Source organism: Athene noctua, chromosome 1, assembly GCF_965140245.1.
Source record: "Athene noctua chromosome 1, bAthNoc1.hap1.1, whole genome shotgun sequence".
NCBI classification, from domain to species: domain Eukaryota; kingdom Metazoa; phylum Chordata; class Aves; order Strigiformes; family Strigidae; genus Athene; species Athene noctua.
The window spans coordinates 127,806,846-127,828,227 of NC_134037.1; the positions used below are offsets into that span (position 1 = coordinate 127,806,846).

The window sequence follows — 21,382 nt, forward strand, 5'->3', positions numbered from 1 at the left end:
TCTTTACTTACTTGAATAAAAGAAGTTGAAAGGATTGTGCATGTTCACAGCTTGTGCACATTCTTGGTATTTTATATTTCACTACTTCTGAAAACTTAGACTTAAATATGGGGAAGGAAATACCTAAAAAGTTAAATCCAGTTTCTGTATTTTCATTTTATTTTGGAAAATCTCAAATATAGGAACTCTTCTGCAGGAATGTGGCTTTATCAGTCATGATCTAATTAAAATGCTAAATATACAAATATCTTTTGTGCTTAAGGAAGATATTTGCTTCTGTATGTGGTAACTTCCCTCTACAGGATAGCCTTTATTTTGTCAAGAGTGCCTTCTTACAAAGGTCAGAAGACTGTTACTGTCTTCCCTTTGATCAAATATGTTCAGGCAGACATGGAAAAAGTATCTCTGAGATTGGTCTTTGTGTGGTTTTTTGTACAAAAACACACAATGACCTGACACAGGAATACGTAAACTTGAGAAACCTGTTTATATATAAAGAAGGTATTTCCCATGTGTTTGGTGACCGGGAGGTGGCTTGAAGATACACTCTGCTACCCAAGCATGGCCAGCAGACTCTGCAAGGCCATGGCTTCAGTTGTAACAGCTCAAGCATGAGGTTTGTGATGGGCTCCCTCAGTGTATTGGTGCAGGCGTGCTTGGGAGCTTCAGGGGTTGTGCAGGCTTTCTCCCCACGTTGCATAGCACAGCATTCTTGTCTTACATTGTCTGTGACTGTAGCTCTAGTTTTGTGAATGCTTTTTAGCATTTAGTTCTTCTTTATGTTATGGATCATGCATTAATAGTCAGTCCATGTCATGGAGCAGTATTGTGGCAGAGTGGATTTTTATTTTATTTCTTTAGCTAGGCAGTGTACTGGATGTGTTCTTCCTTTTGGCTAAATTTAAACCTTCTCCCCAGCCCAAGCTGCTCTCCCACCCTTGGACTTCCACTACGTGAGGCATGAGAGACATGCAGAGCACACCGATGGTTGGCGAGATGTTTCAATTAACTATTAAATTCTTTAGCCTATGATACGACCTAATTAAGCTTGAAGAGCATGCTTGCCCCAGGTGAATAGAAAGCCTGCCTGAACAAGCATTGGGGCACCGAGCAAAAATTACTTCGTATCAAAGGAAAAGCACAATTTTATTCCTACAAATCTAAATGGGATGTAGCAGCTTCAGCAGTTCATGGATGTGGGTTATTGCATTGCCAGCTGTTAGCAGGTTAAAGTTAATAAAATTTGCTATGTGGGAACAGTGTGGGTACCACCAGGCTCCTAAGGGCCATCCGTACCCATTTCACAGCAGTGTTTCAGGAAAGCAAGCGAGGAGCCTCTTTGAGCTTGCAATGCCACTTGCTTGGCAGAGAGTCACGAGGAAGTCCCAAGTGCTATCCAGGAGCAGGATTTTTGGAATAGTGCCCATACCATCCTCCATACTGGCAACAGCTGGTCATCATAGGCATGATGGGCATCTGGGGTCCCTGGCACCAGAGCTCAGCCCTCTCTGTTGCTACCTTGGTTGGCAGGAGAGTCCACAGCCTGTTAAGTGTCATGGAAGTTTTTAAACTGCTTGATTATTTTTTTTAAATTATTTTTTGTTTTATTTCTGATGTCATTGGCATGCATCTCTGATTTACTGAAGTACTCATGGACCTTAAACACTGGTTGTTTTAATGGATAAGGCAAAAATGCCCCCTGCAGCCAGGGCTGTGCAAAGTCAGGAAGCCATGAGATGCCCCAGAAGATATGTTTGATGCTTTCAGCATCAGCTGGCTCACAGCTGTCCTTGTGCACTGTGTGCTCTGTAACCAGGTCTGTCAAAGCTTGGAAAGCTGCTTTGGACAAGGCAACGATCATTTTATTGTAATTTTATTGTTACTTTATACTATTTTTATATGCTTTCAAGAAAGGGACTTGGAGACCAAATCTGTGACTCCTGAAAACATCTCTTGGTTATTAGCAGAGAAGGGAGAAAAATACTGTTGTGTTTTGCTAGCTGGCTCACACTTGATGAGCTACCTTAATGGCAGGAGTCAGGGTTTCCTATTTTTGTGGAAGTATTATCCAGGTTTTGTTGGTAGCTCGTCCTCCACCTTCATCTAGAACAAAAAAGGAGTGAAGCCAGAATAACTGGGTACCAACTCAGGGTTAAAATGACGTTTGTGGGTGACATTTCAGGATGCAAAGCACAGGGAACCATGGCAAATGCAATATACGCGTGCAGCTTCTCATGGCCACCTCACATACTTAATTAGCCAGAGAGTGTGAACTTGAACAGTGCTCTTGATGGTGATTTCCTAGAAGCCAGTGTTCAAGGGCTCCATCTGTGTCTGTTGTTATTCCAATTTCTACTTGTAATTGATGCGAGTTGTTTAATTACCGATACTGTCAGTTAACATGAGGAGCTGCGAGGTGGTGTAAAACATTTCATCACACAAAACCCTGGTACACTAACACACGTGGGAGACAAACTCAAAAATTAGAAAAGATTAACAGCTGGTGTACTTGGATCTGCAGTAATTCGGCAAGATTTTAATGTAAGTAATCCCTTGAAAAGTGAATGTGAATTAGCATAAGTCAGATACCCTCTAGCAAGGCTGGCTGGCTCAGGTGGGCTTTTGATCACAGACCTTTGTTTATCCCACATCTGCATGTTGATGTGTTCTTATGCCACTGTAGCAGCATCGGCATTTCTATAGACAGGAATAATTTGTGTGAACTGAAATTTTAGACTGTTTCAGAGTCAGATCTTTGTTTCTCTGATTTTACTGCAGTTTAATTGACCGTACTGTTATAGTTGGTTGCTGTCCTAGTTGGTATGTACAAAACCAGAAAACATGTGGCTTGGTATATTCTGTGTCAGACAAATAGCAAATGCCTAATATTTGATACAATATGTAGATATTTATATATTTGTACGAATGTTCCATACAGTAAGCACACAAATAGCATCTAGGTTTTCACTGTAGTTGTGGTAGAGGTCAAATCCAAGTGGAAAGCTGGGTTAATAGGACTGTACTTGGTGATTTTTATTTAACATGGATAATCTTCCCCCCATAGTTGACTAATATCTGCTAACTAATGTGGAAATTTAATGATATTTCCTAAGCAATGAATGCCCTAGTTCAAAGGGGTTGCTTCTAGTGGGCAAAAATAATTCAGCTATATATGGTACTAAAGAGAGAAGTGATGAGAACATGTTAGAAGCATAAATATTTAAACATTTTTTTCAGGTTAAGTTAAACTTAATTTCTGTACTGATGGCTTTCTTTGCTCTGCGAATCCTGCAGACAGGTGTGAGCTTAATTCAGCTCTTAGGGTAGCATTCAGTACATGTCCGCAGCATTGGTTGCGATGGGAATGATCTCAATTTCTTGCAGGCTTTTGCAAGAAAGAGGTGGAGAAGTTGCTTCAAAAAGTTCCTAGATGAGGACAAATTGATTTGGTGTTCCTGTCCCCTACTCTCCCCACTTACTTTAATAGCAGAAGACCCCTGGGCAATGCTGTGCCTCAGCCTGACTCATGTGAGGAAGATAACTTATGTGTAAGACATCACATGAGTCCAAAGGCTCCTTGTGATGTCACTGTGTGCTAGCATGAGACATTTCCAAAACAGAAGAAAAGGTTAGTGCCTCTGGACAAAGCAGTGGTGTCTGTTCAGCTTTGATGACTTATGATGGTCCGAAAACGGTTGTGCCACCAAGTTGCTGCCGAAGTGGTGGTTGGCCTCAGCACATCGCTGCTGCATCCTTGGAGGGACTGTAATTCACAGTAGTGGCTGGTTTATTTTCATTTGACCAAAACCCAAGGCAGGAGAGTCCAGAACAGCTTTTCTTAACAGTTTCTGTTTGTGGCAAAACCCTTCATTTCCAACAAATACTACCTTGGTATTGAGTATCACAGTAGATATACCAAAATACAAATCTGGAGGGAGGGCCTTTTCCTGTGGCTGTAAGGGGAAATGCAACAGCAAAATAGCTTGATTTATTGGTATCACCTACAATGCATTGTCTACACAGTGACAGCCCTTTCAGTGACTTGTAATGGCTTTAAATGAGGTGAAAACTGAATAACAATGTTGGCTAGGGAGACAGCTAATCCATAATGTGCAGGATGGCCTCCCCAGACTGACAGCTCTGGGGACCTGGATGAGGAAACTCTCTGCAGCTGCTTTTGTATAGAGAATAGTGTGACCTGCAAATGGAGGCTTTTGCCGGTATCTTAAGCTTCAGAAAAACAAATATTCCCTCAAAATAATATAAAAAAATAAACTTCCACTTCTTCCTGTTTTTCTAGTTCGCTTATTTCCTCAGTGTCATGGTTTTGTCTCCAGTACTGCAGATTATTAATCTTCAGAGGATCAGGACCTTCATAGAAGTATTTCCTGTACATGTTTATCTGTCTTTTTAACAAATTAGTATCTACTTGTTCGCTTCTGAATATTCCTGCAAATAATAGGAAACTCTTCCTCAGTAATAAGGCTTTTTGCTAGAAAAAATATCTAGATGAATCACTGCCAGGGGTTAAAGTACCTTTTATATGACTTGGTTGATGGCATCCTTCAGGACATCTGCAAGTAGCCCCAAATTCCAGAGGTCACTGTCTTTGTGTTGGTTTTGGCGAAGCATTATTTCAGCTAAACTTCTTTTATTTGGTTGTAAGTGCATCTGGAGGTCTCCTGTCCAACTGTTACCTAGATGTTGCCATGTCTAGAGCTTGTTTTGAGATGGCCATGGATTTCCACCTAATTTATTAGCACAATGAGCACTGGCCGTTAGTCAACAGAGAAGTGCCTGTTTTCTACATCAAACTCCTGCATTGCCTTGGAGCAATCTTTTCAGCCACTACACTACTAATTTTTGTTACTTTTAGATAATCTCAGCTCAGTTTTTGAACACATGCATTAAATATGTGCCTTTAAATATATTCTTCCTCAAACATACATGCATGCATGTGGTCAACGGGGTCTCAAGTCCCAAGTTCTCCATGGACTCATTAAAGCCTGAGCACATCTGCACAGACTGAAACGAGGATGCGTTTTTTCCCTTTTGCGTCAAAATTGATGGTATGCATCATCCATGCATCTCCAAGGGAGGGTGCTGGATTGGAATGAGTAGCTGGCTTTCCACCTCGGCTTTCTATTTTGGATGGAGTTGTCATCATCCGACTCCGTCACTGAATTCACTGAAGCTGAGACTGTTACGCCACCCATAACTCAACGCTCGTGCTGGCTCTGCCTCGGGTTTCTGTGGCATGGGCTGGATTGTGTTGATACTCAGTGTCTTCACAGCATTGGCAGGGTTGCTCCATAAGGGCTGTCCCCATGGTAGAAGAAACATGGGTTGGGGACCTGCTTCCTGCTAACATTAATAAAAGGCACCCCTGGATGAAGAAGCGTCTTGCGGGTCCTTCAAGGCATAACCTTTTCAATTTCTCCTTGACCCACCTTGCAAATTAAACTGGAAATAGCACTTGATCAGACTCAGAAAGGCCAAGGGGGATGGAGGGTTCAGTTTGGTTTTGATTGGGTTGGTTTGGTTGTTTTTTGGGGTTTTTTTCAGACAACTTGACAACTTGTGATTTCCCATCATGGTGTGAGTTGTTTAGCAAAGATTGTATTCAACTTGCTTCTGGGTGATGCATGCATATTTCTCTCCCATAGCACATGGAAATGCTGTCTCTGTTTTCTCTGAATATTAATTTCTAGCAGACAACAAGGTCTTGCAGGACAGTCTTCACATGTCATGCTTCTGCCGCTGTCTTGTCTGGGAGCCAAAACATCCCACTGGAGTGCTGGGTGTGGAACTGCCCTCCCTTTGCATGAATGCAGTGGAGGCACATCTTCAGACCAAGGTTTTTCCTTTCTAAAATTCCTCTTGCTCAAAGATATTAGTGGACATAATGGCAGAGGCAGATAAATCCTAAGCAAGGAAGTCAGAGATAATATAACTGGATGAAACCGCCTTAAGGAAAATGAATTCCAAATTTGTAGATGGGGTGTGGAAGGATAAACATGCACCTCCTATTGATTTTGCGTCCTTGGTAAACAGGAACTAAAACACCCTAGATAAATTTGAGGGGAGGGGGCGAAAAAAGCCATTTTGGATTGAGATAAACGCTTGCGGTTCCATTATCATCTGCTGAACGTGCGTAGAGTGTTGTAACCAGCTTGAGACAGTGAAAAACAAGTAGGAATTTGGAAAAAAAACCCAGGGTATATATTCTTCCTTCCTTCTAGCCATAACCTTAATTTATTGGAGGTGGGCAACGTATAGTATTGACAGGGCTTTGTCCAAAGACAAAAAGTAAATGCTTTCTTCTCACAGATCTCCAGCAAGAAGATAGTGTTGCTTTTCTTCAGTAATCATTTTTTGGTGTTTTTAAGCAGTGTCATAGCCTGTTAAATGAATGGACTTGCATAAGCTGTTACTAGATATTTTCTAAGCTTAGCAGCTTTTTTGGTCTTGTGTGTGGCCTTGTTGTTCTGCTATTCCCCAATAAAACCAGAAGATTTGAGGTTGCAGCTCCTAGCTGATAGAGAGTGCACCAAAAACCCCGATTGGGAACAAGGATGAGAAGCTCCTTCACTACCTATCTTCAGATATGCCAGAGGGCTCTGGCTGTCCCAAGGCAGATGTACACAAAACTTAACCTTTTTGGAAGGAATTGGTGTGAAAGCACGAACGTGCAATGTGTTGAACAGCTCATCCTCACCCATGAGAATATAGGATGACCCCGAGGTGATCTCCCCTGATTGACTTCTCTGCCCTATGCAAACAAAATTGCTCTTGCTGGTGATACATTCAGCAGGCACTTCACACCATTGTATCTTCTAGATGTAAAAGATCTGCCTACTCAAACAGAGCACAGGAAATATAAGCTGTTAAATGCAAGAGACACTTGTGACTGGGTGAAGGACTCTGGTAGGAAGAGAGGCAAAGCAACTGCCTGCACCTTGAGGAAACGCTTGTTTGTGTGTGCTTTTTCCAAAGCCCTTCAGCTTTGCAAGGGAAGCCGGGACAGAGATGTAAACAGGAAAGCTGGCTGCAGGGAGAACAAAGTAGAAGTTGGGAGATGCACACAGTTGCCTGGAGGAAACTGAAGGTATTAGAAACCTTTGGCTGCTATAGGACGTAAATAATAACATCAGAAAGCTGAATCATTGTTAATGCTGTATGCCCTAATACAGAGCAGGCATGGCAAAGCTTGAAGTACTCTGTGCAGCAGGGGAAATTTGCCCCGTATCATTTCTGTACTTCAAAAGAGTCAGGCTGTGGATCACTATTCTAAATGAACAATAAAATAATTCACATGCTACTAAAGATGAAAGCAAAATCATAAGCATTAGCCACCTTCCTTTAAGTCAATAAAATAGCAGCTTGTTCCCACAAGCACTGGAGAGCTCAACAAGGTACATTTTAAGGGCAAGATAATGTTTTACTAACACAGAGAAGCAGAGTGATCTCGAAAATTTAAGCTGACTGACTTAAGTCAAAACAGGGAGTTGGCTGAAAGGAGATGCAGTCAACATCAGCTTGAGTGTATGGACTTGGAGCTGGTCAACATGGTTTTATGGAAGTTTTCAGCAGATTTAGAAATCCAGGTTGGTAAAGGTTTTGTAGTGCTTGTCTCTTGGTCTGCTGTATCTTGCTGCCTTTGCAGGTGCTTTGAGCATGGAGTATTGAGTCCTGGCATAAGGGCTTTTGCGAAAGATATCACCAACCCTCAGAAAAAGCAGCAAAGATGATTTGAAATCTAGAAAGATGAAATTGGTGAAGACAAGAAACTGGATATATGTGGCCTGGGGTACACATAATTAGTCTGAGTGTACTTGCATGGAAAAGATTTTTATCCTACAGAAAGGGAAAGAAAAGATGCAGTGGTTAGAAGTTAAAAGAAGATTCACGCTTAAAAAACCCATATTTTAGGGATGTTGTGGATTCTTCATCACTTGAGATCTTATGCAGTAAAGCATCTTTTATACTAGGCAGTCTGGATTAAGGCTGAAATGAAACAAAAGTTTGATTTAGAAACAACCAGCAAAGTCAAGCTCTTCAACCTGTGTTGTGAGGGATCAGTTTTCTCAGGGGATCAGAGGTGTGAATCCATTTGTGGCAGTGATTGATTTGGGATCATAGAGGCAAGGAGCTCTTCAGGCAGATGATGTGAAAGAAGTGCTTGAGCTCTGCCGTCTGGCCAGTCTAGGAGATACTGATACTGGTGCAAGAAGAATGCAAATTCAGATGCAAACTGTGGAGAGGCAGGGCATCAAAAGCACCTCTCCTTTGAGCTAAGTATTTAAACATCAAAAAAAAGGGGAGGAGGAAGGTCTTTCCTATTTTTTACTAGCTTTTTTTTTACCATTTTTTTTAATCAAGGAAATGATAATTTTCAGTCTGCTCTGTGATGATCAAGTCTGTGTCACACAAGTAAGCAAAGTACAGAGTTAGATTTCCTGGACTATATTAACAGCTGTTTGTCCAGGTATCAATTAGGAGCTATGGAGGAAGGGTTTAATTAGAAGAAAAGCACATGAGGCTTTTCCGGTGTGGAGGAGCTCAGTGCATGTCATTTGTGTAACCTCTTTTCTGGTCATGGATGTTTATTTGGAGTAGAGTAAGACGCTCTCAGCAGTTTTCCTTTGATCTGTCTGCAGGAAAATTAAACCCACATGGCCTCCACCCAGAACCTTTGTGTGTCCTGGATGGAAATACCCATCTATGCTGGAGTCAATTTTTATTGTCATCCTTAAGTACAAATGTCCATTCATCTATGAGAATGACATGTCTGTCCAAGGCCTAAGCTTTAAAACACCGAGATAAGAAAAATGCTTCTTGCAAGCTGTCAAGTCACCTGGAGATGGACTTATTAAACAGATACATACATACAACAGAGTTGCCTTGGTTTGCACAGTTTGAAATGGCAAAGAAATGCTTCTCCAACTTGCCATGTTCATTTAGTATCATTAATTTTATAAATAGGTGTGCCTTCGCTAGGGCTTGGGATTGTACTGTGTGTAATGCTCTGGTGCCAGAGGGATAGCCTGCACTAGTCCAGCTGGGATGATGGCCTCCCAGCCTGGGCCCTGAGCTGCATAGCAATTGCTGTTGGGCGTTAATGCAAGGTGCTCCTACAGTCCAGAGCCAACTGCAAAAAGGAAAAGGGATGGATCCTTTCTATTTTGGATCAGTGATGTCTACAAAAAAATAGATACTGCAGCTTTCCCCTTTCCTTCGTTTTACTGGAGTACTCAGGGTGTATTTGTGTTAGGAAAGCATCATGCTCAGTGATGCTTAACTTCCAAGTGAAGTCTATATTGAGAAATGCATAAGTAGAAACATTGTAGAATCATAGAATGGTTTGGGTCGGAAGGAACCTTAAAGATCATCTAGTTGCAACTCCCCTGCCACAGGCAGGGACACCTTCCACTAGCCCAGGTTGCCCAAAGCCCCGTCCAACCTGGCCTTGAACCCTGACAGGGAGGGGGCAGCCACAGCTTCTCTGGACAACATGTTCCAGTGTCTCACCACCCTCACAGTGGTGAATTTCTTCCTTATCTAATCTAAATCCACCCTCTTGCAGTTTAAAACCAGGACCCCTCATCCTATCCCTGCACTCCCTGATAGAGTCCCTCCCCACCTTGCCTGTAGCCCCTTTCAGTAGTGGGAGGCCACTCTAAGGTCTCCCCGGAGCCTTCTCTTCTCCAGGCTGAGCACCTCCAACTCTCTCAGCCTGTCCTCACAGGGGAGGTGTTTCAGCCCTGTGATCATTGTTGTGGCCTCCTCTGGACCTACTTGAGCATGTCCCTGTGTTTCTTATGTTGGGGGTCTCAGAGCTGGACACAGCACTGCAGGAGCAGGAGGGGTCTCACAAGAGTGGAGCAGAGGGGGAGAATCACTTCCCTTGACCTGCTGTCCATGCTTCTCTTGGTGTGTGATGACCAGAATCGAGCTGTGACCAGAACTGATCCCGCATGGGATTTTATGGACCATCTATCCCCCAGCAGACTGCTCAACTCCTGAAGCACTTTTAATAGTACATTACTTTTGTGCTGGCAGAGGTATGCAGGATGGGAGAGCCTTACTCCAGTTTCATGGAAAACGGGAAAGTGTGGTAATGGTATGTAGAGAGGAGCATTTCAGTGCTTCTCAATGTTCAGCATCCCCAAGCACATCATAACAAGTTTAAAGTAATTTCTAAGGATCAACTTTTCTGCCCTTTTTCCTATTTATGCTATACTTTGAGCTCTTCCCTACAATATGACTCAAATTGAATGCTGTATTGAAGAAAACTTTGTGGGCAACAAGGACAGCATGAATGAACTGGGTGTCTGTGAAGTGCTGTATAAAAAGCTGCACTGACCATGTCTAGAAGGTCTTTTGTTTAGTGTTTTTTTTTTTTTTAATTAAAACAAAAATGGAGGAAAACAACCTTCTTCACCCCTCACAAGATACAGTAGGCAAAGTTTAGGCAATATTGCTGTAGGAAATCTTGAATGCTATACCAAAGGTAGGTTCCCAGGTGATGAGACCTAAGTTTCAGAGTGTCCTATATGGGCCTGGGGTTGCAGATAACTCTGAAGCCTACGCTACACTGAAATTATGTGCTGAAGCATCTTTTTGCCTGGTTTACAAGCTGTGAGAGCTTGGTCCTGTGCACTGTGTTCATGCTGTGCTGCAGAAGTTCAGCCCGTTAATACAGCTGGCATTAACGTGGTGACTCAATATCATTGTCTTAATCACAAATACTTCAGCAGCTACAGTGAAAATGGGCTTCTCTTGTTCCAACCACAGTCTCAGCTCTTTGAATCGTGTTTGTAGTTGGCTGGCAGGCAGCAGAAAGCTGGCTCTCCAGTTGCAATGTTTATTTTAGATTTTAAATAGCAAAACCCAGTGGCAGGGTGCATCCCGCTGGAAACTGGGGAAAATGTTCATGTATTAGAGCAGCCGCTCATCAGTCCCAAGCTAGGAAATGCACAAAAGCTCTGGAGGATATTTCACAGTACCACCAAGCTAGTAGGGATGGGGGTGCAAAGATAGACTGGACAGGGCAGTATTTAAGGGGGAAAATAATAATAGTTAGAAACTGCAGCAACATTGCCAACCCTGGAGATGAGGTTTGCTAGCTTAGCCTTAAGTTTAAAGAACTTTTGCAAAAGCAGGAATCCAACCAGTGATTCGGTTGATGCTCACAATTACCTGGTGAGTTGATATCCACCTCCCTTCAGAGAAAACCCTTGGTAGCAGGGCTTGAAGCCAACTCAGGTGGTGGTGGTTCTTCTTGACGGATACAACAACTTGGTGTAGACTGAAGGCCAGGGCTTTATTTGCATCCATATGGATTGAGCATGCTGTAACGTTTATAACAGTTTTTCCGTGTCTTGCATTTTCACACACAGAGCATTTCTCCTTACCTGCCCCTGATTCCAGCACACCAGCAAACAGGAGACTGCAGAAAATACCCAGGTCATGGCTCAGCCCAGCCATGTGAGCTGAGAGCTACCCCGCAGCAGCTGTAAAATTGTGTTAGCTTTACAGCGTGATGGCTTTTCCGTGTAAACCCATCTTTTGACCTGTAATGCTGGAATTGTGTGTTGATGCCGCTGCTCCGTAAGCTGCCTCATGTCGATGCTCAGTCCCAAGTCCTGCTGTGTGCTGTGCCTTGAGTTTCTAAAAGGACCAGTGGTGGGATGGTATGTGGAGCAGTGTGAAAGCAAGAAAACAGGGAAGCTTTGGGGAAATGCAATAGCTCAAGCTGCTGTTTCAGAAACAAGATTACAACACAACTTATTCAAAGATAGTTTTGTCTTACATTGGGAGGCACATTTCATCTTCCCCTGTCCCGTGGGAGAAAAACTTTAGAAACTGGAATTGCAGCAAAAAGAGACAGCATCTTTCTTTAATTTTTCTGGCTGACGTTGCTTTGGACTTGTGTGCTGACTTCTTGCCGGAGACAGCTGAGGACAGAGCTGATGGGTGCTGTGTTAAGTGTTTGAGGGTAAAAGCAGTGCTGCTGCAGAGCTTGAAGAAGGCGGCAAGGCAGCAAATCCTGGTGCATCAGGGTAGGACGAGTTGTGGACTGGGGATGTGCTATTAAAAATTTTAATTACTTGGATGGCACAGTGCTCTGACTGGCTAATGAGTTACCCAGTGGTTGCAAATGCACTTCTACCGAAACAGACTACCCTTTGACAGTTAAATTAAGGACCTTTTTATATTGTATATTGAAATTGGGTAAACGTAGCTTCACCTCATCCCACTATAACAAACTTAAAATGCTGTCTGTGGCCTTCAGCATGGCTTTGGGCTGTAGCTTGATTCGAGTGTCATGACAAAATCTAGCCAAGCTGTGAATAGGTACTTGCAACTACCACCTGCACAGGTCCTCGCTGGATGCTGGAGAGAAGCAATGAACAAATGCTTCTGTCCTTGTGACTCAGGATGTCCTCAGCATCCTCTGCAGCCTGGTGTCTGCACGCTGAAATGGAGTTCAAGCCTCGGTGCTCTCAAGCTTGGTGTTTCTCTGGTCCAAGCTTGAAGTTTTCAAGGGCGTGTGTGACTTCAGGTTATTATGTCTGTAAAATGGGGATGCAGCTTTCCTAAAGGGTGCTTTCAGGCAGCATCACCTTGGCTGCTGTTCTACATTCTGGGAAGAAGGGATTTTTGCCCCAAATCAAGGTTAAACCAGTTTGGATTTAAGGAAGGCAGAATCAGCTGAGCCTGGAAACACTTGAATTAGCTTTCTTCGCGGTTCCTGCCTGATCATCAGTGTAAATTAGTTCAGAAACTGGGGAAGTATTTTTAGCACCTGCTTTCAGAGACCCAATGTCACAATTTTTATTCTTTTCGTTGGTGCCAAGGCAGCTCTTGAGCAACATTTCTGCTTTAAAAAAATTAGAGGGCATTTAGGGATGATCATATAACTTTGGGAGGGGGACACAGTGGCTGAGCGAGGAGTTAAAGCTGTTACGAAAGTTGTTGAGTAGCAAGAGAGCGCTTGAGACCAGCTGCCTGAAATGAAGCTCGTGCGTAGGGATGTTACTGTGTTGTCATTTCGGTTGTGTGAGCTGCCTGCAAAGGTATAGTATACCTATATGTATACCTATAGCTGATATTTATAAATACCAACTTGTTGAAAACTGGAAGTGTTTAAAATCCTGTTAAAAGCTGCGATGGAGATAGGCAGGTCTGGAAGCTGAGTGCTTCCCTGAAGGCTGTTGAGTTGTTTGGACTGTTGGTCCCAGCGCTGCGTGAGCAGCTTTTAGGGAATAAAGTGCAGCCGGGGTTACCGGAGATGACGCCTGCTTTCAACTTTGGACCTGTTTGCAGTCCTGGGTGCGCGGGCGACAAGCCTGCCGGTCTGCTGCAACCTCTCAGCAGCGCGTTTGCTCCGTCAGCCGCAGCTGAACACCCCCGTTATTAGTTTATGGCAGCTGTATCGTAATTTTTTTATTTTTTTTTTCCAGCCTATAACCGGGGTGGGGAAGCAAGGATCTTTGGTCGGTGCATGTGCTTGTGCTCTCGGAGCGGGGAGGATGTTGCGAATGAGTAATGGTCGGGCCAGGGCTGTAATATGCAGAATACCTCTGGGATGACTCACGCGGTACAATGCAGCACATCCCTCAAGGAGACTGAATCACGCATGGGGGGAAGCCGCTCGCTTGCTCGGCAGCAGCCAGCTGGGACGGGGGGCAGCCAGCGCTGGTCGGGAGGCTGGTAGTGGCAATGACGGTAAAATGGAGCAATCGGGGTGTAAAATGTAGAGGAAATGGCATCCCCCAGCAGGTATGTGTGTGTGTTCTCGCGGTGTATAATTTCATATTTTTTTACTCTTGCTTTTTTCCTCCACCTGCCCCCACAGCCTTTCTGAATCTTTTCTAAATCAGCGTATAATTTAACAGTGAATATGTATGACTTCTTCTGTGAAACACGCGCTTTCTTTTATGGTTACATATACATTTTTTTCAGAAGTAATGGTTTCATGTGCACCCTCTCAAATACTGAGAGGAAAACAGATACTGCCTGGGAAGCTACTGCATTTGATGTCCCTCTCCATATGGACACTTTGTGGATTTGGGGGGGTTAAAGTGAGGTGGAAGGCAAACTCGGTGTGCGTGCTGGTTTTGATGTGGCTAAGAATGTCTTCTTTTATTCTATTCTTTTTTAAACACGTTTACATGGGAAAAGATAAAAACATTTTAGATTTAGACCATAGTTATCTTGCTTATTCCCTGCCCCCTCATCTGAAAGAGATTCAGCTGGAATTGAGTCACAGAAATTTTTTTTTTGTTTGCAAAATATTGTTGTCTAGCCTTTGTAGTTGTATGGTACGTGTCATGAAGGATGTTTACAGGGGGATATATATATAGTTGTATTCTACACTCATCAAAATGGAGGAGAGTGGGGGAAAGTGCAAACTGTTTGAGTTGAGCAAAGGGTTTTGGTGGGTTTTTTTCTTTTCTTTGTAAATTTCAGATTTTTCAGAAATACAGTATATGTGTATACACAATAATTTATTTTTATGTCCTGGAGTATCATGGATTCTGTAGCTGAAGATAAACATGCCTTGCATTATTTTCACTCAACCTGCAATATGGCTGCATGAGGACAGGTGGCATTTAATCTGCAAAATATGATGTTATATGGGAGTAATGGGATACCTCGTCTGGCTAACACCTTTGGTGTCATTGTGGGCATCACAGCGGTCTACAGCATGACAGCAGAAACTCATTGGATGGGGCAGAGGGTCACGTGGAACAGCATCATCTTGTGAATTGAATAGATTTCTCCATTACATTCCTCTGTAATTTTTGGCGAGCGCTATCGAATCTCTAGTTTCATTTTACAAAATAAGGAGGGTGATAAAACTTAGAAAGCTTCAATACAGTTGCTGTGATGGTTAGTTTTCTTATGTTTTGCTAAATACTGGCATTCCTTAGATAACAGGGTAACAGTGACAGAGTATTTATGGTCTGTATATGTTGGAAAAAACATTGGGGTAGAAGTTGGCTGTGGCTTATTTTTAGGAGGGATGGAGTGGGAAATCAATTCAGGATGCAGATCTCTTGCAACTACCTGTTTGGCTGGCTAAGCTTTTATGCGATTTTTGCTTATCTGGCGTGCGATATAAAACAAATACCATCTGTCATGCAATAACAACTTCCTTTCTCATTACAGTAAATGATAGTACTAATTAGCTTTTCTTGAAATCTGTTAATATTTTGTACCCTTGCACAAAAATAGAAGGACTTGAGTGTGCAACTCTTGCCTGTACTGAATGCCAGCTTCATGAGCTGCTGCAGGGTAAATTATTTAAATTAATTATTTTATTAAACTGGTTTTTTTTATTTTGCTGCTTCTTACAACTTTCCAAGACATACTTACATGTGCTGCTATAATGATTTATTGCAGAATTGATCCATTAAACAGTTTTGAAGAAAAGTTTTTTGTGGGTTTTTTTTGTTTTTTTTTTTTTTTTTTTAATAAACGGCAAACCTCTAACTTGAAATCACTGACAAAACAGTTGCCATGCAAAGCTGAGAGGGGACTGGTCTGAAGTAATTCATTCTCCAGTAAGAAGGATGTTCACTGGTTTTTTGAAGAAGTTTTATTAAATGGTTGCTCATTAAGAGTTTTGTTGTTAGCATGCATCGGTGGTGTTGTGGCTGTCTCTTAGAGAAAAATACATTTGGGGGTGTTTTTCTGTCAACTTTTGCAGCGGGTTGTGGTAGCTCTAACACAGTTTTAACAATATATCACATAGATGCTTCAGTACAGCTGCAAGTAGTAAATTAATCTTCCCCTGATGCAGTTAAACTTTAATTTTAACTCAATATTGTTTGTGTAGTAAGCTAATTTCTGGGAATAGCCTTTAAAATCTGTGTACTTGAGCTGTGTTGGTGGATCTTCACTTGTCTGTCAGCATGTTTGCAAGCCTGCTTTTTTCCCTGAAAAGCTGCTTACTGGTTGGTTTAGGGTTTTGCCCACATGTACAGCACTTTGTGGGGATCACAAGACAAGCCTAGCACAGGAGGAGAGGTTATGCTGGCCAAGAAACCCACCTAGCCTGTGCAAGACCCTGTCTTCAGTAGAAAAGTGCTTTTGTCCCCTAGTTTGGTGCAGCCAAATTGGTTGGGACATTGCATTGTAAAAATGTTCTAAAAGAGTTACTCTCACAGCAGAAACTGATGCTTTTGTGTGTTATTAAAAAAAAACCCCACAAACAAACCAAACACCAAAACCCAGAAAAAAATATATAATATAAATATAATTTTATCTTATATTGAATTTTATATTCTATATAAAAGAAAGGAATATATATAAAATAAAATTTGCGTAGCTATGTGTACATCTATTATGTATATGTATATGTGTGTGTGTATATATAAAAATATATATGAAAAATAGTTTTTCATGTACTTCCCGAAAGGATCTAAAATAATTATGGGATTATGAAATCCTATTCAAGTGAGTTAGGATAGAGCTGTTTCTTGTAAACTCAATAAAATCAGCCTTAAATGTTTAACAAGCATTTTGGTGAAAGGGTTCTTTTGTTCATCGTTGCCTTGGTGTTTAAGGGAGTTGTGGAGGCGGGCAGCTGGATTGTTGCAGGTGTCTTGGTTTTTTGAGAAGTCCTTTTCCTTCTGAAAGAACAAACAAACAAACCTGCTGTTAATCTTTTCCTACTGAGGATTTTCGGATGGGCTACAGCGCTGGAAGCAAACCCAAGCACTGGCCATGGAGGACCAGGCCCCTCTTTCTTTATTCTGCTTTTGGGGCTGTTCTAGACCCAGAAAGGCATAGAGGAATGAAAAAATTGCAGTCAAAAGGTGGTACTCTGGGCTTACTTCAACCTCCTGGAGCTGTGTTCCTTGCACGAGGCCATATGTCATATGGGAAGACAAGCTTTTGAGGGTCAAAGACATATGAGCCTCTGAGTATCCCTGCCACATCCAGGACCCTCACAGTCCCATTGAAGCGACCACCCTGCTGGGCTGGGTTTTTTACTGCCCACAAGATTTTGAGCAGCACTCAGCCAGCAGGAAAACCCCTAGCATTGAGTGATCTTTGTGCAGAACTACTCCTCTGGGATGCTTTATGGGATGTGCAGGTTAGGACTGTGTGTTTCTTAAAACTTAGCAGTGGTGGGCTCCAAATTCTGCATGAGCACTGCAGTGCAGGATTTTCCTCCTCTACCATCTGCGCTGCTGCAGCTAACAGTGTCCTGGAGTTAATACAATATTTTTTCCCCTTTTTGCCCCTGAAATGGTCAGCATACAAGCTGAACGCGTGCTGCCAAACTCTGTTCAGCAACCAGGCATGAATTGGGAAGTTGGAAGGGAAAACTCCTTTCCGTTTTCAGAGGGAAGCTGGGAGGAAATGCTAAATGCCAACGAAGTTTTTTTGTTGAGACAGAGAAATGTCCTGAAATTGAGCTTGTAAGGTTAATATTGGTTTAAGATGAAGTGCCCCAGGACAGGCACATTGCAGGACTCAGCCAGCATCTCTGGAACAAGACATGCGGAGCTTGAACTCTCTTGTATTTACTCTGACCGGGTGGAAACCAAAATTTTCCAGATGCCTTTTTATTCTGGCAGTACTGGATTTGAAAGACAGAAAAATACAGGTTTCAAATTTATTATACTAGAGGTGGGTTGCAGATACAGTGGTTCTGTGTTCCTGGTGTGCTGTAAAGGTGAAGACAAGGAAGACTTTTGGGAGGTTTTCCATGGTTTTCTACAGGTTACATTTTAACATTGGATCTGACCAGAGTGGTGCAGGTGGTGCTTTTTCATGCTGATACATAATGAAAAAGCATCAAACCTACTAGAAATCTAAATAGCATCAGAATATCAACTTTATTTTGCTGTGGCTCCATGCACTCATGAGTTTTCTTTCTAACAAAGAGGTAAGTTAGGGTTTTGAAGAAGAAAATGCTGGTTATAATCTGCAGGTATTTTATCCTTGCTAGAAGGTTCATGAACCAAGCATCAGGTCAAGAAAGTGGGGCTCCAAAATCAGCAGTTTTTGATAACTTCCATCAAAATGCTGCTGCTTTCTGGCTGTGGGATGAACTCTGGAGAGGATCTTTGCAATATAATTTGCAGTGAACACCTGGGCAGAACGGGATGACTTTAACTTCAGTTGTCAGAGTTGCTGGGTCAGGGCCAGAGGGCAAAGTAAAAGCACCATGAAATACATCCAGCTTAGCCAAAGACAGGTTATGCCCCAGTAATCGTAAAGTTAAATTTGCATGGATCCACTTTAAGTGCCCAATATCTGCAGTTCAGTTCAGCTGAACAGTCCGACCTTGGCAGCTGTTGCATTCTCAGCCTCTTGCTGTCCTTTCGGCTCTTCCCTGAAATCTGGGATCTGGGAACACTGATGTATTAAAGACCTCAGTTTGTAATTTTGAAACCCATTATATGCAATTACCTTTCTTTCTGAGACCTGAATCTCTCCTGGCCTTGTAAGCTGCGAAGTTGAGAAGGGAGGAAAATACTGAAATGCTGTATGGCTGCTTTTGCATGGAAGTTTGTAATTTTTTTTTGTCACCTAGTCTGGCTAGAGGGAAAAATACTGTTGAATTATGGAAGGCGTCTGGGAAGGGTTTTAGATGCTAAATGTGACTCAAAGAAAAGTAGTAAATAAAAAATACTTTTTTTTTTCTTTGCCCCTTGGGATTTTTAGATATCTCAGATGGTATTTGCAGTTGCTGCATTTGAAGCATGATGGGTAAGAAGAGTGGAAGGAAGCTGTGGATTTTCACCTTCCTCTTGCAAAGACACTGGCAAAATTAAAGCCTTACCTAACAAAGCAACTATTTGCCGTTTATTCCTGGATTCAGGATTGTAGCCATAAACCCACGCCAGGTGTACAAGGCTCAGGGCTTTGTCCCCCGTTGGTTTTGCTGTGTTGTGGTTGCTGTAAGTGATGTGGTTCATGTTGGAGAGCACTACATTTTATAATGTAGTTCATGCATGCTGGAAGAAAGCACTTTTATCCACCTTAAACATCATCTATCTCTTAGCCTAACTTTTACAAAGCATTTGTGCATCTATAAGTAACGCACCCATAGTTCAGTTATTGCAGAGGTAATCATTCATTCACTTCTTGTTTAGGAAAATTCTCAATATCCTTCAGATACATGTGCACGCACTCCTTTTTTTAAAATATTTTTTAATAGATATATATGCACACCCACGAGCTATAATTTTTAAAGGGCTCTCTTTTCCTTCCAATAAAAACAGCACGTGGCTTTCTGTGCTACCTTTACTCCCCAAGTTCATTATGGTTTTTTGCTCAGGGTGGGGCGGGCAAACAACCTGAATCAGCCCTGGAACACACTGGCTGGCTGCCATGCAGCTGGGTAATCCCTGCAGATACTTTTCTTCCCAAGCTTTTAAGGCTGTTGAAGACAAATCTGTAGGGTAAAGATAGCAAAGTATTCCATTTAAAAGTGTAATTAAGAGTAGTTTGCATGAAACGTGTAGCACGTAGGCCATAAACCCAACAATTAGAGTGGTCTTAAAGTTTTAAGAAGCCAATAAAATGAGGGGAACTAAAGCTACTGTGGGTTTTTTTTCAGCTGTTTCATTTTTAACTATATGAAAGGCTTCAGTTATCTAATCTTGGCGGCAATCACTATCTCATTAATGGGACTGGACCAAATATTTTCATGTACCTCATTAACCATTTCTGCTGGAACAGTCAAATTGCATAGTTGCTCTGATAAAGGTGCAGATGGATGACTTGAACATAGTTGTTTCGCTGATTCAGTGCACTAAGGTCTCAGCAGTGACATGCACATGGGATCTGCAGATCTCTACTTCGCTCCTGAGGATTATGAATGCTTGCAACCAGCCAGACCCTTGGTGCAGTCGCATAAAATTAAATAGCAAAGAAAATAAACAGCTTTTACACCAAGGAAGCAAGGTCCTTATATGGACCTGAAATATTTGAGTCCCTCCCAAGTTTTATCAACACTGGCTGAGGGAAAGAAGCATTGCCTATTCTAGGCTTGTGGATGGAAACAGCAGGCAAGTTTTTGACATAGAAAACTGAAGGAAGCGATGCATAGCCTTGAAAATTCAATGTGCAGCTTCTGAGTCCTAGTCCAGTGACTAAACCAAGACGTCAAGCCCTAAAACGTCTTAACCACCTTCTTTCCTTATTTCTTTTCTGTCTCTTTCCTAAGTCCCTTGGCATAGGTTGCACATTGGGAGACATGTGCCTGTGGCCGAAGCCCAGTGGGAGTGGAGATGGGGCTTTCCAGGGAGTGCAGTGTCACCTGTGACTTTTAATCATGAAGGGGAGTGTGCCAAGGGATTGTATTAATGAAGCCAGAGCTCTGCTTACCTTGTCAAAGGTGAACCCTTCTGCTGGACAAAGTCCTCTTCTGATAGGGGAGCAGAGGCCTTCTTGCTGTTCTAAGGGTATGGAAACTAGGTTTTCTGGCTTGATATATTTAAGGAAGTAGCTCTTCAGCATGGGAGAAATGCAGTTTATATGATGTTTGCTTGGGTGAAATCAGTGGCCTTGATGACAGAGGCTCTAAGAGCCATAGGTCACAGTATGGGTCTGGACATGAAATGAAAATCACGTGGCTAGGTGCCCCACCAGATTGTGATTATAATTGTCAGGAATAGTAGTCAGGGCACCTAAATTTAGTGTGTATGCATCCACTAGTATTCAAACATAGTTATGAGCCTGGAGAGATCACCGATATATGATGGAAAACACAGAAATAATCGGTAGAAATCACAAAGTACTGAGTAGCTTTCTTAGTTTTCCTTTAAGTGGGCGATTCCTGCAGCAAAGTAACTGAAGATGACATTACTTTTGGGACAGCCAAGGGCTCCGGCTGCTGCCGTAAAAGTGAATAGTAAATCCCGCAGGAAGCTGTATTGCCAGCGGCAATTTTCAAGTGTGGAAGAAGAAGTAGCAGTTTATGTGGTTGACTTTTGCAGGAGGATGGGAAAGGAAGGTCATGTTGAGCAGCTCCAACTTCAGAAGAGATCTTGAAGTTTAATGGGAGTTCCCCAGAAGTGAGAAGTTAAAAATAAGTCCAGAAAGGATCCTTGGGGAACAGGAGAACTATATAGAAATACATAGTTGGCTTTAGTTTTTCTTTATCTGTTAATTGCTAATCCTTATAGACCATGTGGGAAAGGTACAGAGAAGAAAATAAAAATTGTCTTGAAGGGAAGCAGCAGCTCAATTTTTGCACAGTAGGAAATTAGCTGAAATATTTTTCTTAATTTTGAGTATCAGGAAGCCAAGAGATTAAAGTTGCCACTGGTAAAATCTAGAAGTGGGTTTTCATTAGGAAATAAAAAGCTAACTGGATCTGTTTATAGACATGCTTGCCCTGTTTCCT

The 21,382-nt window shown here is 42.3% G+C and overlaps 1 protein-coding gene across 2 annotated transcripts in view; it reads left to right on the forward strand.

The window, feature by feature from the left end:
* The window catches only part of SPRED2 (sprouty related EVH1 domain containing 2), a 66,009-nt gene that overhangs the window by 14,700 nt on the left and 29,927 nt on the right, over positions 1-21,382 (forward strand). The window contains exon 1 of one of the 2 annotated variants that reach the window (XM_074922231.1): positions 13,750-13,788. The exons of the other annotated variant lie outside the window; for it this stretch is intronic. Within the exon in view, the coding sequence (XP_074778332.1) occupies positions 13,772-13,788 (17 nt within the window). The 5' untranslated portion in view covers positions 13,750-13,771. Of the gene's footprint in view, positions 1-13,749; positions 13,789-21,382 lie in introns of those variants that run through there. 2 annotated transcript variants of the gene reach the window in all.